The 19,464-nt window shown below is 39.9% G+C and overlaps 1 protein-coding gene across 1 annotated transcript; it reads left to right on the top strand.

The window, feature by feature from the left end:
• Positions 1–3,289: 3,289 nt before the first annotated feature.
• On the top strand, positions 3,290–6,785 carry bloc1s5 (biogenesis of lysosomal organelles complex-1, subunit 5, muted). Its single transcript, XM_072378704.1, has 5 exons — positions 3,290–3,608; positions 3,789–3,871; positions 5,664–5,793; positions 6,036–6,094; positions 6,258–6,785. The coding sequence occupies exons 1-5, from the start codon at positions 3,590–3,592 to the stop codon at positions 6,429–6,431; spliced, it is 465 nt and encodes a 154-aa protein (XP_072234805.1). The 5' UTR covers positions 3,290–3,589; the 3' UTR covers positions 6,432–6,785.
• Positions 6,786–19,464: the final 12,679 nt, after the last annotated feature.

A 19,464-nucleotide genomic window follows, 5' to 3' on the forward strand; every position in this document is an offset into this window, starting at 1 on the left:
GGCATTTATGTAATTCATATGAAAATATTAAATCGCACCTTGATAAGAATATGTTAAATGTCTCGATTATACCAAATAAAGGGTTTGATTGTAAACAGTTTTATTCCTAATAAAACACTCTGCTCATTCAGAACAATAATTGACCTGAATTACAAAAAGATATATTTTTAAAAAACTTATAAGCAAAGCTAAGAATGGGACAGCTACTGAAAAAGAACACATTGTTGAAACAGACACTGACATTTATTTCAGGTTTTACAAGACTATAACTTCGAACACTGCCTTTATTTCTGTCTGACAATTTTGGAGAGCGTCCCAGAAAGGCTTTGTGCACGGAGCAGGGGTGTCAAATAAAAAAACTGAATTTGCTTAATAGACCTGTGAGACCGAAACGCGATCTGTTCTCGTGCAACGAGGTCCTGCAAGCAAACTGCAGCCCAACATCACAGCGTCTGCACAGAGTGATGCAGGGGGACAGATATTTCCTCGTTATGTTGATGTTGGCCCGGCTCTACAAAATCTGTAATGCTGCAGAAATCTCAACTTAGAGTTCTTTCTTTTCACTTATTAGCTGTCTAAAAATGTTTTTGTTCTTCATTTTGAACATCCGGCAATGTAAATGTGTTCACTGTGCTGTGTCATTTGTCAGTGTAATTTTGTTAATTGTCTGAGCAGGTTGTGATGAATATTTTTTAGAGCTCTTTCATCTGACTTCACACTTAAATCCTTTATTATGCAGTGAGGATTTTTTATAAACTTGTTTTTACTGATCCTATTGAAAATTTCTTGAGATTTATACTTTTTTTAAACATACATATAACAAAATAGGAAATTCTTTTGATAAATTCAAAACGTCTTTATTTTTTCTTGTAAACTTTTTTTAAAAAGCACTCATGTCGCTCTGTGCTATAAATATGATAATCAATGCTGGGTATAACTAGCCTCGTTTCCGTTGCCAGAGTTGATCTTGATGGTTTTAATTTCACCCCGCAGAGTCGTGAATAAACAAAACAAGAGCATGCACATTGCTGTCAGAGAGGCCTTTGCTGGTTCTGACATGTTTTCTTGTCAGAGATCCTCTCATGCTTTTCACACAATCCTGAGGCGGCAGCGAAGGCTTCCCACTTATCCCTCGGCTGTTGATCAATCATTTAATCTCTTTAATAGGCCCCAATCAAAACTAATGGTGCATGTAATAAGTGTTTAAGTAAACAAATGTGGACAGTGGGGGGACTTAAGAAGCGTCTTAATGATTTTTTCTTAACTGAGCATGACAGTTCAAATAAATTTGGGGCTCAGGAGCAAACTTTTGACAACTCATATGCAACGTTTGCCTCAAACAATGCCTGTTCTCACTCTGACTGAATAAATTTTCTCTTGCCACGAGTGGTGTGTTTATTAATATATTTATGCCAATGTATTTGCATTTCATTAAGTGCAATAAAAGCATTTGCTCAGCCAAGATAAATCAGGCACTCTTATTTTGCCAGCCTGGGATTTTAACATGTAATGTGATGGATTTATTGCCATCTTGTGGTCAAAAAGGTACATTAAATTTCTCAAATAATTGTTAGAAATTCTGTTCAAACCTGTCCCTTAAAAGGTCTCAAATCTGGGTTGGTAGAACCTCACATGAACATCAACATATTTTCCACAATGTCATTACTTACTGAACAAAAACAAAGTCAAAAGGCAGAAGCCAGGGATAAAGAAGAATAATTAAGTATAACCTTATTGCTTCCATTGGAATTAGATGATAAGTAGCAGCTGCTTATCAAATGCATTTAATGAACTGATCATTAGCAAGTGTGATCACTTTTATAAAAAGTAGATATTTTGGAAGTTTGCTTGTCTGGAGCATTAAGGTGTGTGTTGAAAATAACACCAAGGAGGAAAGATATGTTGTTGGTCCCCATTAATCTGGGAAGGGTTATAAGGCCATGTCCATACAAATCAGAGTCTGTCATTCTACAGTCAGAAAGATTTTTCACAAGTGGAAAACATTCAAGACAAGGCCAGTTTTCCCAGGAGTGGAAGTCTCAGCGAGCTCACACCTAGTTCAGACTGCACAATGCTCAGAGAAAGTGCAAAAAAAGACTCCACAGGCCTCAGTTAGCATGTTACATGTTACACTTCATGACACTACAATTAGAAAAAGAAATGACAGGGTTCTTGAAAGGGTTGAAGACATCCTCCTCTCTCTACAATGAACAGGACGGCACAGCTTAGGTTTGCAGAGTTGCATCTGAACAAACCACAAGACTTTTGGAACAATGTCCCTTTGGCGAGACAAGACCAAACTGGAGACGTTTAGCTATAACACACAGAGCCATGTGTGGCAAAAGCCAAACGCAGCATTCAAGATTCAATAGGCTTTATTTATCCGAAAGGAAATTGCTGTACATATCAATACAAGCACCTCATATCAACTGTCAAACATGGTGCTGTAAGTTCGGATAGATATTCTTTTATGTCTCAAATCATGATGTGAAAAAAAACCTAGAATTAAAACAGGTTTTCAGTAACTAGCCTGTATGAGATTTTCATTTTGTTTAGATCTATGTGGTATAATACTACACATACTAACTATGTCAATATGCTCCGAAAGAAATAGATGAATTTATAAAAACGTACTTATTAAAATAAAGCTAAAAAAATAGCTAACCTGCATCATTAGAATTATTATCGGTTGGTAATAGATATTAACATTGAGATATGTTTCTACATAAGGTGTCTTGAACATTAATATTTCAAACGATATAATTTCATCATTGTATAATTGCTAAATTAAGGTTTTAATAGCACGTCATCAAGGATAACTAGAAATTAGTACCAGGATTTGCAAGCCAAGAGTGAAAAAGTAAAAACAGCTACAATGTTGGGAACATTTGGGGGTATTAGACAAATATTTGCCTGTGACACATTTTTATTTTTACTTTACTAAAAAAAAAAAAAATACAATAAAGCAATGTGAGGAAATGTATTTTTAAAGAAAAGCTAGATTTTTTTGGCAATCTGCTTCACCGCAGAGCAAGACTGACATCTGCTGTCCGCAGTCAGTAAAGCAGACACAACACATTCTCACATGCCAGCAAGCGAACATTTAAACGTCCCATGGTTATAAAAAAAACGTCACGTTAAAGTACGGAAAAGAATTATGTATTCTATATTGACCCATGTAAGGGTCAAATCGTGAGAAGAAGAATTAAAGTAGACATGGCACCCCTCTTTAAGCCCCTTGGTTCAAACCACGGCCTCACACCCGGAAGTAGTAGTAAATATTGACTACTTGAGTCAGCTGACTTCTATTCACATGACTGTTATTTGTGGGTTTGGGTACAGACCATCACAGTTTTTTTTAATTCTTTAGCTGATATATTACTAGTCATTAATGATTATGCTACGTAATTGATTAATAGTCTAGCTGTGCTGCGTAGTTATCTGTATGCTTTAGCTTTTAGCCCTGCGTTAGCGTAGCATCTAGCTTAAAACTTGTGAGCAATAACAGCTTGTTAAGCTAACGAGCTTCTCCAAAGAGAGAAAAGAAAATAATTCACCACTTAAACGATATTCAGCTGAGTTTATAATAATGGACAAGATTGTCAAAGGTGAGTAAAACCTACTGCATGAAATGAGTTGGTATCTAAGAAGGTTTGCGTCGCTGTTTTCCTTTTATACCTACTGACAAAAGCTCATATGTAGGCATTTACTATTTTTAAAAAGGCACAATTTGTCAGCTGTGTTTGATGCGTAAACTGTATTTATTGTACGCTGTGTTGATCCCGCAGATGTGGGTGATATCCAGTCCCGACTGTTGGACCACAGACCCATCATCAATGCAGAAGTCCGCTACTTTGTCAGAGAGTTTGAGGTGCTTAATATCACATTTAAAATGCTTTCTGGGCTTGCACAGAGCAGCGAGGATCCTCAGCACACAGTCACACACTCGTGACATTAAAATCACCCTGAAGGACGATTTAAATGAGCTGATGATAAAGATAAAGGCCATCAGTGTTGTGTTGTGTTAAGAGGTTCTCAGGTTCAAGCCCTATGTCACCTTGTTGAAGGGTCCACAATTAGCTTTACACTGCAAAAACTAAAGCCTAAGTAAGATTAAATGCCTTAACACAAGGCAACATATGCACGTCTGTCGTCTTGACAAGATATTTCTTCTTCCCTGGACATTTTTATATTAGCAAGTCAAATTTTCTAATATTGTTGGCAGCTAATTATCCATCCATGCACTTTCTATAACCGCTTGTAGTCCTCTCAGGTCAACAAAATCACGCTGGCAGATTATACCTCCACTCTGTTTAGTTTAGTAGCAGGTCTCCGTGGTCTTGAAACGGTGCTTTTCTACAAGGAAAGGTTATTTTGTGCAGATTTCCACCACTTATTTGGCTGACAGTGGTTATTTCTGTCAAAAACGTCACTGCAAACATCACGGTGTGCAGTGTCGTGTTTACATTAATTTTTAACGCAGCTGGCCACAGCTCCGGCGGGTTTGAGCCTCCAAAGGCAGCCTGTGAAATATCGTACTTTTTCACCATTCTAAGATGTGTGTTTAAAACCTCTTTAAGATGACAATTAGCTACACTTCTCCTTCTTTCTCATTCTATCCTCCGCTCCTCCCCGGCAGCCTTCTCTAATGTTGCACCTGTTTACAGTGTCCCCTTCCTGAAAACTTGCATCCCGTGAAATTTCAGTGAGACTTCCCCTTAAGCGACGTCTCTGTTTTACACTGCCTGGCCAAGACCTGGATTTAACTAAGCAAATAGGTAAAAGCCTCCCAGTGGAAAAGTACTGTGGTGATTAATATGTTTCACCTGGCAGCAAGTTATTTAATCCTAACTTATTCCCATTCCACATCAGAGGACGCCAGCTGCAGTCACTGGAAAGATATCACTGTTTCAGTACAGTTATTAGTTTGTATCAAGCCGGCAAAAAACTAAAACTGGGTCACGGAGTGTCTTGAATGGTTGTGAAACTGAATAAAAGAAAATCGACTGTAAAACTCTTGGCCATGTTTAAAAGTGACAGTTAGAGCTTTTCCAGGTGCCCAGAAGCAAAAAGCTCAAGGATCTCAACTGAGAATGATGATGAAAGATGCTGGAGAAGACCATATCCAGCGGTCCAACTCTCTCATCATCAATGCAACATCTTAATGAAAAATGAATTCTGTGACGTTTTCATAAGCTCTTTGAAACAACGCCACTGCGACTGTGTGACTTATTTTTTGGCAATGCAGCGTATGTTAAACACACATTTTCTTACACGATTATGGGAAAGACAAACCCTTTCCTTAGCTTTGACAGACAGCTGTCCATCATGTCACACTGCATGCACTTCATGGTTTCCAAACAATTATGTCCCTATTTACAGGATCAATCTATAGGATCGGATCATAATTTTCCTTAAACCCTTTTTAACTGTTAGCCAGGTACTGAGTCTACACAAGATGATGACTAGCCATTTGAGTTCTCGAGCTATAGTACTGCTTCTACTGATATTGCAATAGTATTCAGATTAAAAATACTCAAATGTGGGCAGTCTACATAATCTGCTGCAGTTTGGGTCGCAGATTACAAACCGGGAGTTATTACTGTGGCTTTACCATGTCGCCAAGTAAATTAGCTGAAATGACTTTCTCTGCTTCTGTTTAGGAGAAACGAGGCTACAGGGAGAGCCGACTGCTGGAGAACCTTAATAAAATGGTGCAGGAGACGAATGAGCAAATGCTGCCCGCAAATATAGAGGACACGAGCCAGCAGCTGTCTAACATCATTAAGCGGTGTAAGTCCTCCACCCACAATCGTACCTGCACACCTGAGCTACTGCAGAGGCATATTCAATAGTGATTCATTTGACCCCTTATGGGAGGACATTTCGCCCTGAGTATCATATATTTGTGCTATAATCTGGTCACAGTTGCACTATGTAATCAAACACAAGACACTGTGGCAAGCACTGGTTACTATATGCCCTATTTTTTTGTATTTAACCGTTTGGTTGTATGTTTTGTATCTGATTTACAGTAGAGGCTGCTAATCACATGGCAGAGAGGGTCCAGCAGAGGGAGCTAGAGGCACAACAGGTAAAAAATGCAAGCAAGGGAGTGACCGAGCAGGTGGTAAACTCAGAGCTTTATTCTATTCTAGGCGTTCTATTTCTTAAACTGGGCTCTGTCCCCTCATATAAAGCCCAACACATGATCTGCTTAAACATTTTACCAACTTGTCAACCTCGTCCCTTTCCAGAATACCCACCTGCAAGCCAACTTGGAGAAACTTAAAGAAGACTGGGCAGAGTTTCTAAAGGAGCAGCAGCGATTAAAGGAAGAGGTGGATGAAGAGCACGCCAAAGCTGTGGGCGAGGTTAGCACCCGGTTCAGTGAAAAGAAGAAGGACTTGGCCCAGTATTCATTCATCTGATCAGTTAACATTTATGAGCGAGCAAGTGGACAAACGCACTCTCTTATCACATGAACACTTTGTCACAGGTGTAGACGCCTGTTCTGCAAATGCTGAAACAAAACGATTGACTTTGCTAGACGTAGTCTGTTATTGGCAGAAAGAGCCCAGAGCACTTTCGAGCCGCTGCTCTTGCGTCACTCAGAATTTTCCAAATCATGAATATGAAATTGTGATTAACAATGTGGCATTTTCACAGGCCATCAAACTCTGTCCATTTCTGGCATATGCACACAGAAATATGTACAGCATGAAAGAAGTCTGGAATATGTCGTTTTTAAACAAGCAATCTTTTGATTGTTCCTTGGCTGTGAAGTGTTCAACATCTCAAGATTTTTAATGGATGCCTGCCTGAGGGGTTTGGGTGGTAAATTAACATCTCGTTGAAAGGAACCGTGAGTTTGGCACCGAGGTGAGATATTCCAAGCGCTGAGAGCGAGATCGTAAAATGTAGGAAAAGCTCCTCTGAGCGGGTGTGTTTAACTGAACGCAAACAGAACTCTGTCTCCGAGAAATCGTCCCTCAGCAGCTCTCCTGCGTTAGAAACGTTTGACCTCTGACACCGACTACAAGTGAACTGTGTGCGAAGCGTCTTTCTCTGAAAAGGCGTGAAAGGCTCAAACCAGTCTGAATGCACAGCAGCGAATGTACTTTGTTGGCTTTGACACTTTTTTTGTATTTCTATGGTGTGCTCAGCTGTCATGCTTTTGTGTCCCTAACATTTGCAGAATAACTACGAACTCAAAGTGTTATTATATATATAACCGTTTCCATAAAGGTTTAGACACTGTAAAATGTATAGAAAAACAATCCAATTGAAATTTGCAAGAAATCTCAAGTCTTGAATTCGGTCCTCGTGAATTTTTTTATTTTTTTTTGTTTGAGACAGTCTGAGGCTGCATACCTCTGACGAGGCTGAATTAGAAAATAAATAAATACCCAGGATTCATATACAGGTGGTGGCATGACGTACCCATATGTGGCTCTAAATCAAATGTTATGTAATGTTATCTGTCTGTTTTGGAGTTGTCTTGCTTACAAAAGACAAACGAGCATTTGCCTCATGTTGTGTTTTTTAAATTATTTCATATATATAGATATATATATGTTAAATCCTTGTAGGTACTATTGATTCGTAATGATATGAACTGATTTCAGATCAACATATGCTCCCACCCAGATGACGTCTTTTATTAGAAAGGCCTTGCTTGATTTCACTATTTTCAGCCAAACAACATTTTGCTCGTATTACAAGAGCAGTACAAGAGTCCAAGTTCTAAACTGGTCTTGGTTACAGTGGTCTTCCTCTCACAGTATTTGGTGCTTTATAAAACAAAATAAGAAATAAGTCTAATAGGATATGACAAAGGAGGTCCTGGACCTGTTTAGTTGGTGCGATCCCATATTGAGCCAGAATGAGACAACTTATCCGTTCAAAACTACAGCGGACAGTCTCCTCAGTTCCAAAACATACACAGAGAGTTGTTAAAAGAGGTGATGTAGCTCTCTTAGAAATATACCCCATCCCAAGTTTTTCATTTTTTTTTAAAGATGTTATTAAATAAATAAAAAATGTATGGGAAAAGTTCTCCCTCCAATCTTGCACTGAGCACCAAGAGAGAAGGGGAAGTAAGACAATCATGTGTGTTGGTCTTCTCCCTGACACTGATGTCAGCACACGCAGCCCCTTTAATGAAGTGTTTTCTTTTCCTAGCACAATGGCATACTTCTGGACAGGTTAATGGATGGTTGGGCACGCAGGGCACATTCCTGGCATGACTGAGAGCAGAGTTCATTTTGGACAATAAGGAAGAAATATTTATGATACCTCCCTTAACACACCTCCAGCACGCCTTTAAACGGCGCTGAACACACCAATGTTTCACATGGCCATCTTTATCTAAAGGAGTCCGTGCACTCCAGTTCAGCCGTCAGCTGAAGAGAAAACAAAGTGAGAGAAATTAAGAAATGGAGTTCCTCTGCACAGTTCCTGACACATGTTCCAGCGTAGCTGACAACAACTAACTGTTGGATCCCCTTACAGAAGCTTCCATTTTTATTTTTTTTTTCCGTTTGGTTTAAAGCGACCTGTCCCCCCTCTCTGCTTTCATGCAAGGCCACTCTGGAGTTGCTCTGCCTGCCTGTTATGTGCATACACATGTCTGTAAGCCTGTCATTAGAGTAAGACATGGCGGTTGGCACGTCTTCAGAGATCACAGAGGGCACCGACATGCCAGCAGATGTTTAAGCAACTGGCCAGGGCCTCTGTGCCCTGCGTACGTCTGCATGTGTGCGCACGCCCTCTGCCTCGGTGACTGGAGCTGTCCAGCGTGGAGACAGCCCATCATCAGCTAACAAGGAGTGACAAAACGGAAACATGGCCAGCCTCTGCCAGCAAGGCATCCTTTCATCTGCCCTTGCTTATTTTTTTGGTTTCGGTGGGAAGAAAGAAAAACAAAGTCCCTGGTAAAGTCGTATGAGTGTTAGCTATTCATGAGTAGAAGGTCATGGGCTTACAGTAAATAGTTGGTGGGCTTGATAAGTTCAGGATTTATATGAGTTGTAATGAGTTTTGACATTGCTGTTTAAAGTCAGGATGAGAAACAAATTCAGGCCAGAAAAAAACGGCGTATAATTTTCTGGGACAACGTGGAAGTAAGTAAGGCAAGGCTCCGTTTTTTATTGAAAGAAAAAAGCACAAATAGTGCTGCTTTCAGGATTTAACACTTGATAACACATAGCAGATGCATATCTAGGTCTTTTATGTTGCAAGACTTGTTCTTTGCTGGTTCTAATCCAGCAAAGAAGTCTAGTCTGTGTGCTGACGAGACCGAGGCGACGTGGGAAAACTCCTGCATGAAAACAACCTTCCACTGTTCCATCCCAATACTGCTCAAAAGACTATTGCTGTCAATAAGAGCGTGCTTTGGGCCAAAATAAATCAACATTAAGCAATCTGGGATTTAGATCAGTGTCTGTTTGTGAACAGGGGGATTGCAACAACACCAGGTTTTAACATTCGCAGCAATTTTGGCTCCAAGTCAAAGAACATGCTGAAATATCAGCACCTGGTCAAGTAATTGTTGTGTCACACTGCCTTTGTTCAGCCGCATATAACTCAAGCTGGTTTCAGTGGTGTGAAATGAGTAATGAGAGCAAAAACACTGGACTCTTAGGAGTTCTACATGGAGAACGTCCAGTATGTGACAAACTTTAAGCCTGGGTTATTGAGCGTCTCCTTGTACGTGTCCATCGGAGAACTTCTACTCTACACAGACTGAAGGAGGCAAATTAGGAAGAGGACACCATGTGCTGGAACTCAGTGGGCACCAGCTGAAATCTCATGTTATCATCTTCCGCTGTCTGCTGCCTGACGTCCCTAGACTGTCACTGGATTGTTTTCTGTCTACCGTGTCTATCTGAAAGCAGTGTGTTCTTCCTGTTTTGCAGGGAGTGCAGCACTCCCTGGCCATGGAGCTGCTGTTGCCTGTGCCAATATAAAGGAAACAGCAGCACCCAGCCGGAGCTCCTCGAGACGAGGGACAGAGATACAGGGTGTATTGGTTGTTGTAACAAGATACTTTGACTATAGAAGGAGCTTTCCTATCAGTGCAGTCCCATGCTGTGCATAAAATATTTTCCTGCCAATGAAATAAGATATGGGGCAAAGATTTGGACACGCCTACTCATTCAAAAAGAATGTGGGGGGGTGTCACCACATTTATGAAGCAAATGTGCTGAAAAAGCTGCACTGGTCCATCTTCTCTCTCTCTCTCTTTACACCTAAACGTGAGCTTCACAGAGAGTGTTTGAGGACACCTGGAGAGCTGCGTTGTCCCTGGTTGACATCATGCAGGCTCTTTTGTTGATGCTGTTTCCCACATCTGTTCTCCCCTCACATCCTATCATATCTCATCTGTCAGCTGTTAAATAAAAAGAAAGGAAAATGTAAAAACGACAAAAGGTATCCAATGTATACTACACTTTACTACTGGCAAATTGACGTTTACTTGTATTTGTGTACATGGTAATGTGTCCACCTCCTGTGAGACAAAAAAACATCCCACATCGGCACAGGGAGGACATGGGAACCACCATTGAGATTTGAATCAGGACATTTTTCTTGCAAGGTGACAGTGCAAACCAGCAAAGCACCATTCAGCCCACACCACGCTGTCAAGAGTTTAGCAATTTATTTAAACGTCTTTCCATATGTTTATTAAAGATACAAATCAATACTCTTAGCTGTCAGTGAGGCTTTTGTGTCATTGAAATTAAACATAGATCCACAGTATTTACAGGAAGGTCCATTTCTGAAAACTGTACCACAGGGTGCACAAATGAGCATGAAGAAACAAATTTTAATGCACATGACCTCGGTTGAGGCTGACTACAGATTTGGCACGAATAAGCTTTCATTAGGTCACCTTTCAGCTCGTTTGAGTGATGAGAAAAAGCAGGTCTAACATGAACACAATTTCAGCATTCTGCGTTGGAACAATAGAAAGCAAGGAGGCAGGTCACCCCCTCTTTCCTGACAGCTTATGAGAATTCTCAGCCTCCGCATGCTCACTTTCTCCCTTTTGTGCTACATTCTGGGCCCCTGTTACTCAATTACTAAGGGTGCCAAATGAAAATGCCAATGAAAAAAAAGCACTGCACTTTCAAGTTAATAACCCAACATAACAACACCTCAGGGAGCCTGTGATGGGTCCTTGGCGGATGGTGATGCAGGTGGTAATATGAATTCTTTGGCAATAGCAAACATTCACCTAGTAGATCACTATATAAGAGAGTCAGAACTCTCAAAGCTGCCATATGAAATTGATATTTCTCTAAGGGAAGGTTGCAAAGCATGCTGGATATTCTGAGGCCTTGGCAGCTTTAGCAAATGAGCACTGGGTGGCATATAAAAGCAATCAATGGAACGAAAAGGGTTGGATATTAAATATCCCACCATTCGCTATAAATGCCAGTCTTACCTTATTAGCAAGCACTAATAATCTCCCTTGTGAAGCCTGACTCGGTAACATGGTAGTTTTTATTCTGTGCTATAAAGTCACATTTCCTTATCTCATTCTTGGAGGCTGCCTTAGTTGAGTTTTTTCCCCTTTTTTTTAATAGCCATCCACCTCCTGACTGCCTTTGGTGCAACAAAGGGGCCTGCAAGGTTTAATCAGTTGAACTGTGCATGATGTTTTGTGTCTGTTAAGTTTCAACTGGCAGCCTCACCAATTCATCAGTCCTGCGTTCCTGCCAGGTCCAAGAAACACAGATAAAGAGTCCAGCAACAACAAGCACCTTCCTCCGTCAATCACAGACTAAACAATAGCCAGAGACGACGCTGAACACAGGTTGTCATCAACCAGCGGCTACCGGCAGCATTGAGGCTTGTTGTCGTCTAGATTCCTGAACCTTTGAGGAATGTCTGGCTTCAGTGCCAACCACATACCTCCTCTCTGCCTTGGATTGTCCCTGCTTTCTGTATCAGGCAGGTATTTTTCAGCTGTTTTCTCACTTTGACTAAGCATGTTTTATGGGAGTACAGTTGGTTTTACACAAAGTTTTAAATGGTTTGTGTAAAGGGACTGTTGCAGGTGCTGATGTCTGATCGTTAGAATCAATCAATTAAAAAGTTGTGTTTACAGTGTGCAATTCTTGATATTTCTAAAGTTCAATTAATCTACTGTTACATAGAGAAACTGATTCATAGTTTGAATCGTATGCTATCATTAAGGCTTCACATTCAGAGCACGAACCCCCCCCCATACTCCCCCTCGCCTCTGTGTACATGGTACATTATGTGTCCCATAATCAGAAGGGTTGACAGAAATGGGTCATTTAAAAGGTTGAGGTGTTTTTCTCTTTTTAAAATTCACGTGGAGGAATGGTGATTTTTTTTTAAATTCAGGAAATTTACTTGGTTTGCATTATGTTTTTAAATTGAATTGTTAATTCAATTCTTAAATTGTTTGTGAACAATTATTTACTACTACGATGAGCTGGGAAAGATCATTGTTTTTCATTTGTTTTCCAATATGTGATCAATAAGATTCAAATAAGTCAGAAATGAATTTATGAGCATTTTTTCCAATTTGCCAGTCTTAGTAATGTGTTTGTTAATGCTTTTGCATTTGCATTCACTGAGGAGGAACCTGATAAATGGACAGAGTTAGCATTGCCTGTGAAATAAAACAAGTTTTATTGCCATTGGTTGAGTCCCATCAAACGGTCCAATAAGCCATGGAGTTTATCCAGCATAAGCAATGTCAAGACAGGAGAATTAACTGCACAGAGTTGTTTTTAAACAAATAAAACCAATTCTTTCCCTGCTGTCATATTTCAAAATGTCGTTCATGAGTGAGGTCAAATGCTAGTCCTATAGTCCTGAGATGTGTTGTTTCCGTTCATGCAGCAAAAGACCCAAATACAATTTATAATAATACAATACAAATATATTGAACGCAGTCACTTTAAATAATCTAACACAATTACATAGAAAAATCCAGCTTGAGCAAGCTGAAATGATTTTGTTCGTTTGTTGAGCTTCCTGTTAGCTCAGCCTGGTCCAGATCTTTCTCCTTTGAATTGTTCATGCCGTTTGGACATTTTCAAGCAAAGCATATGATTTAAATCCAATTCTGTTCAAGAGAAAACCTTTTTCCTCTGAGTTCTTTTGATTAGTTATTTATGGCGTATTGTCTGGGTATTGATTTAAGGAAAGAAGTCATGGAACAGTAAAGAGAAAGGTTGACAGTTTAAAGGATGATTCGGGGCTTTAGTTCAGTGGGTGTCGACCTTTGCAATGATTGAAGTAACAGATATGTCACAGTACATATATTCTGAATAAAAGAACGCAAAATGTTCCAATTAAAAGAATTTCAAATCTGCTGTTTGTCAGTTCAGTCGTTCAGTGTTTTTTCCCAAATAAGCTGTTGGAACTTCAGCCATACCCACAGGCTTATTCAAATGAATATTTTCAGCTTCAGCATTGTAAAAGTACCATAAAATCAAACTGATATAGCTGTAAAAGTGAAATAGTCCATAAAAGCAGATACCACTCTCAGTGAAAAGGCACGACATGTGGTCTCCAGATTTGGATGTTTAAGGCCACAGTTTTCTTTGATCGACCCCACAGTATTGTCACTTTAAATCCACTGAGAGAATTCCACCCAAAGGAGGGGGAAAAAAGCCTTTCTTCTGCTTTTTACATTACAAACTTACTAGCTAGGCAAACAAATCTGCCATTATCAGATTTTTTGCACTAATCCAAGCTGAATATAATTGAAGTTTAATCATGCATGCCACAAATAATTAATGCAACAAATGCAACTTACAAGAAATGCAAATTGGCTATAGATAAATGAGTGGTATTCTGTTTTCTTCTAGTATTCACAAAATCTTGACACAAATGCTCATGGTGGCATCATAACAATAAGGATTATCTCTAAATATGTTTTGGAAGCTTTTCAATGATGGAAGAAAAAAGAGAACATTTCCCAAAGCTAACTAAACACTGATGCCCCTTCAAGAAAAACTTTCATCTCACTGTCAGTTTGGAGAACCTTGGTCCCTAGGTAGTGGAATGTCTGCCTAGGGACCTGTTGTTCTCAGATCAGGGTCTTTGCTCTCACTCAATGATCTCACAATGAGATCTCCAAGGAGCATCTAATATCCCACCTACCCAAGCCCCTGAAACCCTATAAATCAATCAGTTATCCTTTTACAAGGCTGCATGTGTGTTACCATTCATGAAATAGAACTTCCCTGCTGCGGATCACAGCTAGGAAAACCATCCTGACTGACAGAACAATGAGAGAGACGAGGATTAGGAACAAGGTGCATGCATCAGTGTGTATGTGACTTCACTCTTCTTTGTGCCTCTGTGTAGACTGCGTATCGTTGGAGCAGCTCCAACCCATGAACCCCCATCTGAATGTGAGTTCAGCCTCTCATCCTGGCTTTCTCCAGGGAGGCCCCAGCTCTTGGCAGAGGAATGCATGGGAGTGGGCTCCTTCATTAAAGGCAACTCTCTTTCAGGGTCCTGGACAGCCCAGGGCTTTACTTTTCATGGTTTTCCTCCCCTGTGTCTCTGAACCAAAGTGGGCTGCTGCCTTTGCTGCTTCTTCTCTTTCGTTTCAAGCATAATGGCTTTACCTTGAGGCCGAGGGGAAAGTTGAAAAAAAAAAAAAAACACCAAGGGAGGAATGGCTCTACATTTAAGCTTATGACTCACCTACTGCATGCGCCATGTTAAGCACTAGGTGTCATGACATCTTGTAAGGGCTCAGTCTAGGTTTGCCTTTCATTTGGCAGATAAAGAAGATTTACAGCTGAGCCAGATATTTAAAAAGAGTGAAGATTTTGAACCAGTTTACTTGAGACAGCAACCTACAAAACCAGTGATGTTGTAAAGACTTATGCAAGACCAGGTGGAACACATGAGTGAAGAAAAATTTGGCTTTGTAAAACAATTGTTTGTCTTAAGATATTGACATTATTTCAAAGGGACAGTTTTGAATCTACCTTATTGCTGAGGTATTGTGAAGTTTAACTGTTAAACAGTGATGTATCGCTGGCATGTGCATAGTTCACAGCACACATTCACCTCACTTTTACACCTTTTTTCAGTGTATATTTCGTCATGTGACTTTAAGCTGATTTCCTCACTGGCAATGGCCAATGAGTGCTGATACGGTATGTAAGGGCATGCTAGTTTATATTTATGGATTGGTAACACTTTACAGCACACACAATTAAATCCTTCACACCACAGATTTCCCTTTTTCCCATGCCCACTGTTAACATTTGACATGGAACATCGGATGAGAGTAATCACGGACTGTACAAATCTTTATATAGTCTATAACTGTATAAAGAGACTGTATAAAGTTTATACAGTCTATTAAACTTTGTCCTTAAAGAATAATTTTCTATAGTAGAAGAAGAGCTTCAGAAAGTGTGAAATCGAAGTGCTGATCTGAAGAAAGGAAAAGGCGCATAAGCAAAGAGATGGTTTCGGGGATGCTATGTGTAAAAATCTAACTCACTAAGTGGGCTGGACACAGTGACACACTGTATTGTCATATCACAAGCCGATCTGAGTGAAGCAGACCTGGAGAAAAACTGCGCCCTCGCAACACACCGTTCGTCACCTCACATAAACAGAGAAAACAGTACATTTACTGGCAACCGTGGTTGTTGCAAAGTGAGAAGGCATGTCAGATGTGTGAAATACTTTTCAGCAGGGTTTCTGTGCACTCAGCCAGACAAGCTCTGGATATTGTGAACTGAACAACATTAGCCTCCAGAAATAAAGTAATGTTAATTGGAAAGCATAAGGCCAGGTGGGTTTTCTGATATTAAACTTAATCCTCACTGATTTATCAAACTAATTTTGTATCTGCTTTCATGATTGTGCTTTTTCTTACAGACGTGGCACAGTAAAAGAAGTTGAAACGTAACTTTAGCGACTTCTGTGACGGGACAGTGCTTTGTAATTTGGTACTGGTTGCTGACAGAATCCACACAAGACTATGCGGAACAGTCTGCACATTTTCACGCCATGTTCAGTTTTATACGTGTTGAAATGTGTGAGGAAACTGCCGTACGTAACCTTTTTGTATGTGCGCACAGTTTATAGCTCAGCTTATGTACTCTCTGGCTTTTTTTTTTTTTCGTGTGACTTGCCAAAGCTTTTGGCTGTTTTGTCCACTTGTTTACTATAAGGTCCACTATAGTTAGCTATTTTGAAGTGGACGCTACAACAATGAGGCTTAAAAAACTACAAATAGTTGTTTTGATGTTGGCTTGTGTAATATTAATTCATAACTAAATTGATTTCCTTGTTGTGGAGAGACATGTTCTCAACCAAAAAAGCACATTTGTGCCCTCCATTGCCTCAGATTCAGCATGTGTATCTTGCGGCGTTTGTTTATGATACTCATAACTGAACATCCGACACATAATTATAAAGCAGCCAAACATTCAAGTAGTGTCTGTAATGCATCAGCTGCTGTCTGCATCTATCTAACAAGTCCTCAAAACAGTAAACATATAATGGGACAGGGAGTGAGTAGCCAAATGGACAATTGTAACACAGCCTCCTCTCTTTCCCCAGGAAGTTGTGAGGTAACCAGCTGAGACTGAGTTTTTGTATCTTAATGGTTTGGAGTGGTGGTTGTTTACTTTTTCGAGTTATGACTATTTGTTTAAATGTTAGTCCCTTTTCTTGTATCCAGTCAGAAACGTCAGCTTGCCTATCAACACACTCAATGAAATATATTTCAAAGGAAACTACTGAATTCAATGTAACTGAACTGAATTGAATGATACTTTATAAAAAAACTAAATGTATGGCTTTTTTGCAGCGTGAATAATCAAAAGACTCACTTACCATTAGTCACTGAAAAAAAGTATTTGTGCAGAGGTATTGCTGTGTCAGGGAATGACCTCCTGTAAAATTCATAGCTGCAGTATAGCCGATGAAGCCTCTGACTGAATCCCTTTGTTATGTAGAAGGTGTGTAGAATTGTCCATTCTTCTGTGCATTCTGCTTTCTATATTTAAGTCCCTGACTCTGATGCTGCAGTCCTAACAGATGGATACAAAGCAGATTGCACTGTTCACCACAGACTCATAGAAGACATGCAACATTTTCTTGCTAATGTTGAAGGACCTAAGCTTCTATACCGTGAAAGCAAAGTAGAGAGGTGTTGGGAGTCAGGTATATGCTTCTGCAGCATGTTTTCAGAATTTTTCAGTTAGATATGTTCCCTGTGTCCTCATGAGTGCTCCAAGCTTGTCCATTTTACTTGCTAGCAATCTAACATTCCCCATGAGGATTGAGGGAAAAGATGGTCTAAACGTCTTCCACCTCTTACTCCACCTTGCTTAGACTTGCTTAGACTGAGAATCAGTGCAATGGAGGTACAAATAGGCTTGTTGCCTGTTGGGTGTAGCTACATATTTAGCAGACAGACTAGAGAGAGATATCAGTCTTGTAATTTAATTCTTCTCTGAGCAAACATTATTTCAGTGAACCATTTTTTTTAAAGGAGATAATATTTTATGTTTAATTTGTCTACCATCTGTTCTGTATAATGAATCAGAAAAAAATGTCCCTGATGGTAGCTTCCATCAACCTTTCTTTCAATAATACACTGAATACATAAATTTACTTAACATTTACTCATTGCTCAGCTCCCAGTAGTGTCAACGATGTCTAGCAGCTGTGTGGCTCGAGTACAACTAAGCTCTTTAACAGTTAGCATATAGGGAGAAAGTGGGAAAAGGAGTCAGAAAAAGAAAGAAAGAATAGAGAAAAGAATGCTGCAAAATGGGTTGTAAGGAAAATTAGGAAAGGAAAATTCAAGGATAAGGAACAACTGATAAAGAAGAAGTAAAACACCAAAATAAGGCAAATGGCAGCCGTGACAGCTGTCGGAAAAATGGAAGTAAGACAGAGGAAAAAAGACACAGAAGGAGGATTAGAAAGGAAGAGAAAGACACCAAAAGAGGAAAACTGGTCCCAGGGCTGCAGATCAAAGCAGGAAAGGAGTAGCAAGTCCAAGCTGGTCCTCCCAGCACCTGCTGTGGCCCCGCAGCCAAGTCAAACACATTATTCCAACAGACACACTGCTTAATGGCTTCTGTGGAGAGACCTTTCCCGGGTCCGTGACTGCCTCTGCAAACTCTCCACGGTGTAGCCTCCACTGAAATGCACACACAGAAATACACAATCGCTTTCTACAACTCATTCATTGCTTAAACGGAGTGACACATTCAGGACAGCTCACACACGGTCACATATTTCCAACGTGTGAGCCATTTGATCATTTTATCGCGCAGCTGTTTGAATTATGGGTAAATCCAACCACCTGTCAGAATCATAAACTCCCCCACAGATTAAACATGCATGCAATCGGTCCCACATTTACAGTAAAACATTATCGCCTGGTTCAAGCATTGTGACCCTATCTGCCCACTCTTACACAGCACTCTCTTAAAGTGACCTGTGCTTGGACCTGAGTCAATATTGAGCACAGAGGAAATCATCCCTAGAAAAACAATAAACATCTGTTTTGTGACTTGGCCATCACACACTGGCCATGTCAGCCTGAACTCAACAAGGCTGGGCCCCTTTTACATTTTCCATGAGAGCTAGCAGGAGTACAGTGAGTGGGTGACAGCATCTGTAATTACTTTTTTTTTTTTCTTCTTCTTCTTTTTTTAAGAGGGGGAAAATATAAACAAACCTTGATGCAGTGACGGCAGGTACTTGGGCGCTCTTAAAGTGTGTTGCAGTTTGTCCAGAATGAATAAAACCACAGACAGTCCTTATATACAGCTTTTGCTTAGACAAAATGTAGCCTCATTGGTTATTGATGACATTTATGGCTTGCCTCATATGAAATACTGTCAGCTTAAATTTCACTTTAGAGCACCGTAACTTCAAGCTTACATGGCTGTTGCTTGATTTGTGGGTTGTCATGTATATTTTGATGCATCATTAATATAAGCGCACCGTAGTATTTTCTTTTCTTGGAACCAAACAGAATGTTGTCCTCAGCTCATCCTCGTAAGGAAATCCTGTTTTTTTTTATTTCAAATTAAATGTCTTGTTCAAAGATACGTCATCACAGTGGCCTTCAGGTGGGTCACAATTATTACCGCCACTCTGCTTATACGCCAACATCAATTTAGGTTGAATATCACACTTAATAATTCCAAGGGTGTTAAAATAATATGCCACAAATCATCTTACTGTAGCATAGGGCTAAAACCTCCTCATCCTTTCTTGTACATAACTGATTTTCCTATTTCATTCAAAGATTAGAAACAATATCACATTATAAAACTATCACGGGTCATATTGACAGACTGAATTTCAAGGATGTCAATAAATCTAAATCCTCTTTTCATTGCTCACTATTTTTTCTTTCCTTCCCTGCCCCTTCTCAACCCCCTTATACTCTGGTCAGATCATCCTGAT

This window comes from Leuresthes tenuis, unplaced genomic scaffold, assembly GCF_036924035.1.
Source record: "Leuresthes tenuis unplaced genomic scaffold, fLeuTen1.0.hap1 SCAF_24, whole genome shotgun sequence".
Lineage (NCBI taxonomy): Eukaryota > Metazoa > Chordata > Actinopteri > Atheriniformes > Atherinopsidae > Leuresthes > Leuresthes tenuis.

Excerpts from the sequence above, each read along its gene's own strand:
- bloc1s5 (XM_072378704.1), top strand. Across the intron at positions 5,794-6,035 it reads GTCTAACATCATTAAGCGGT|TAGAGGCTGCTAATCACATG; the intron begins GTAAGTCCTCCA and ends TCTGATTTACAG. Across the intron at positions 6,095-6,257 it reads GGGAGCTAGAGGCACAACAG|AATACCCACCTGCAAGCCAA; the intron begins GTAAAAAATGCA and ends GTCCCTTTCCAG.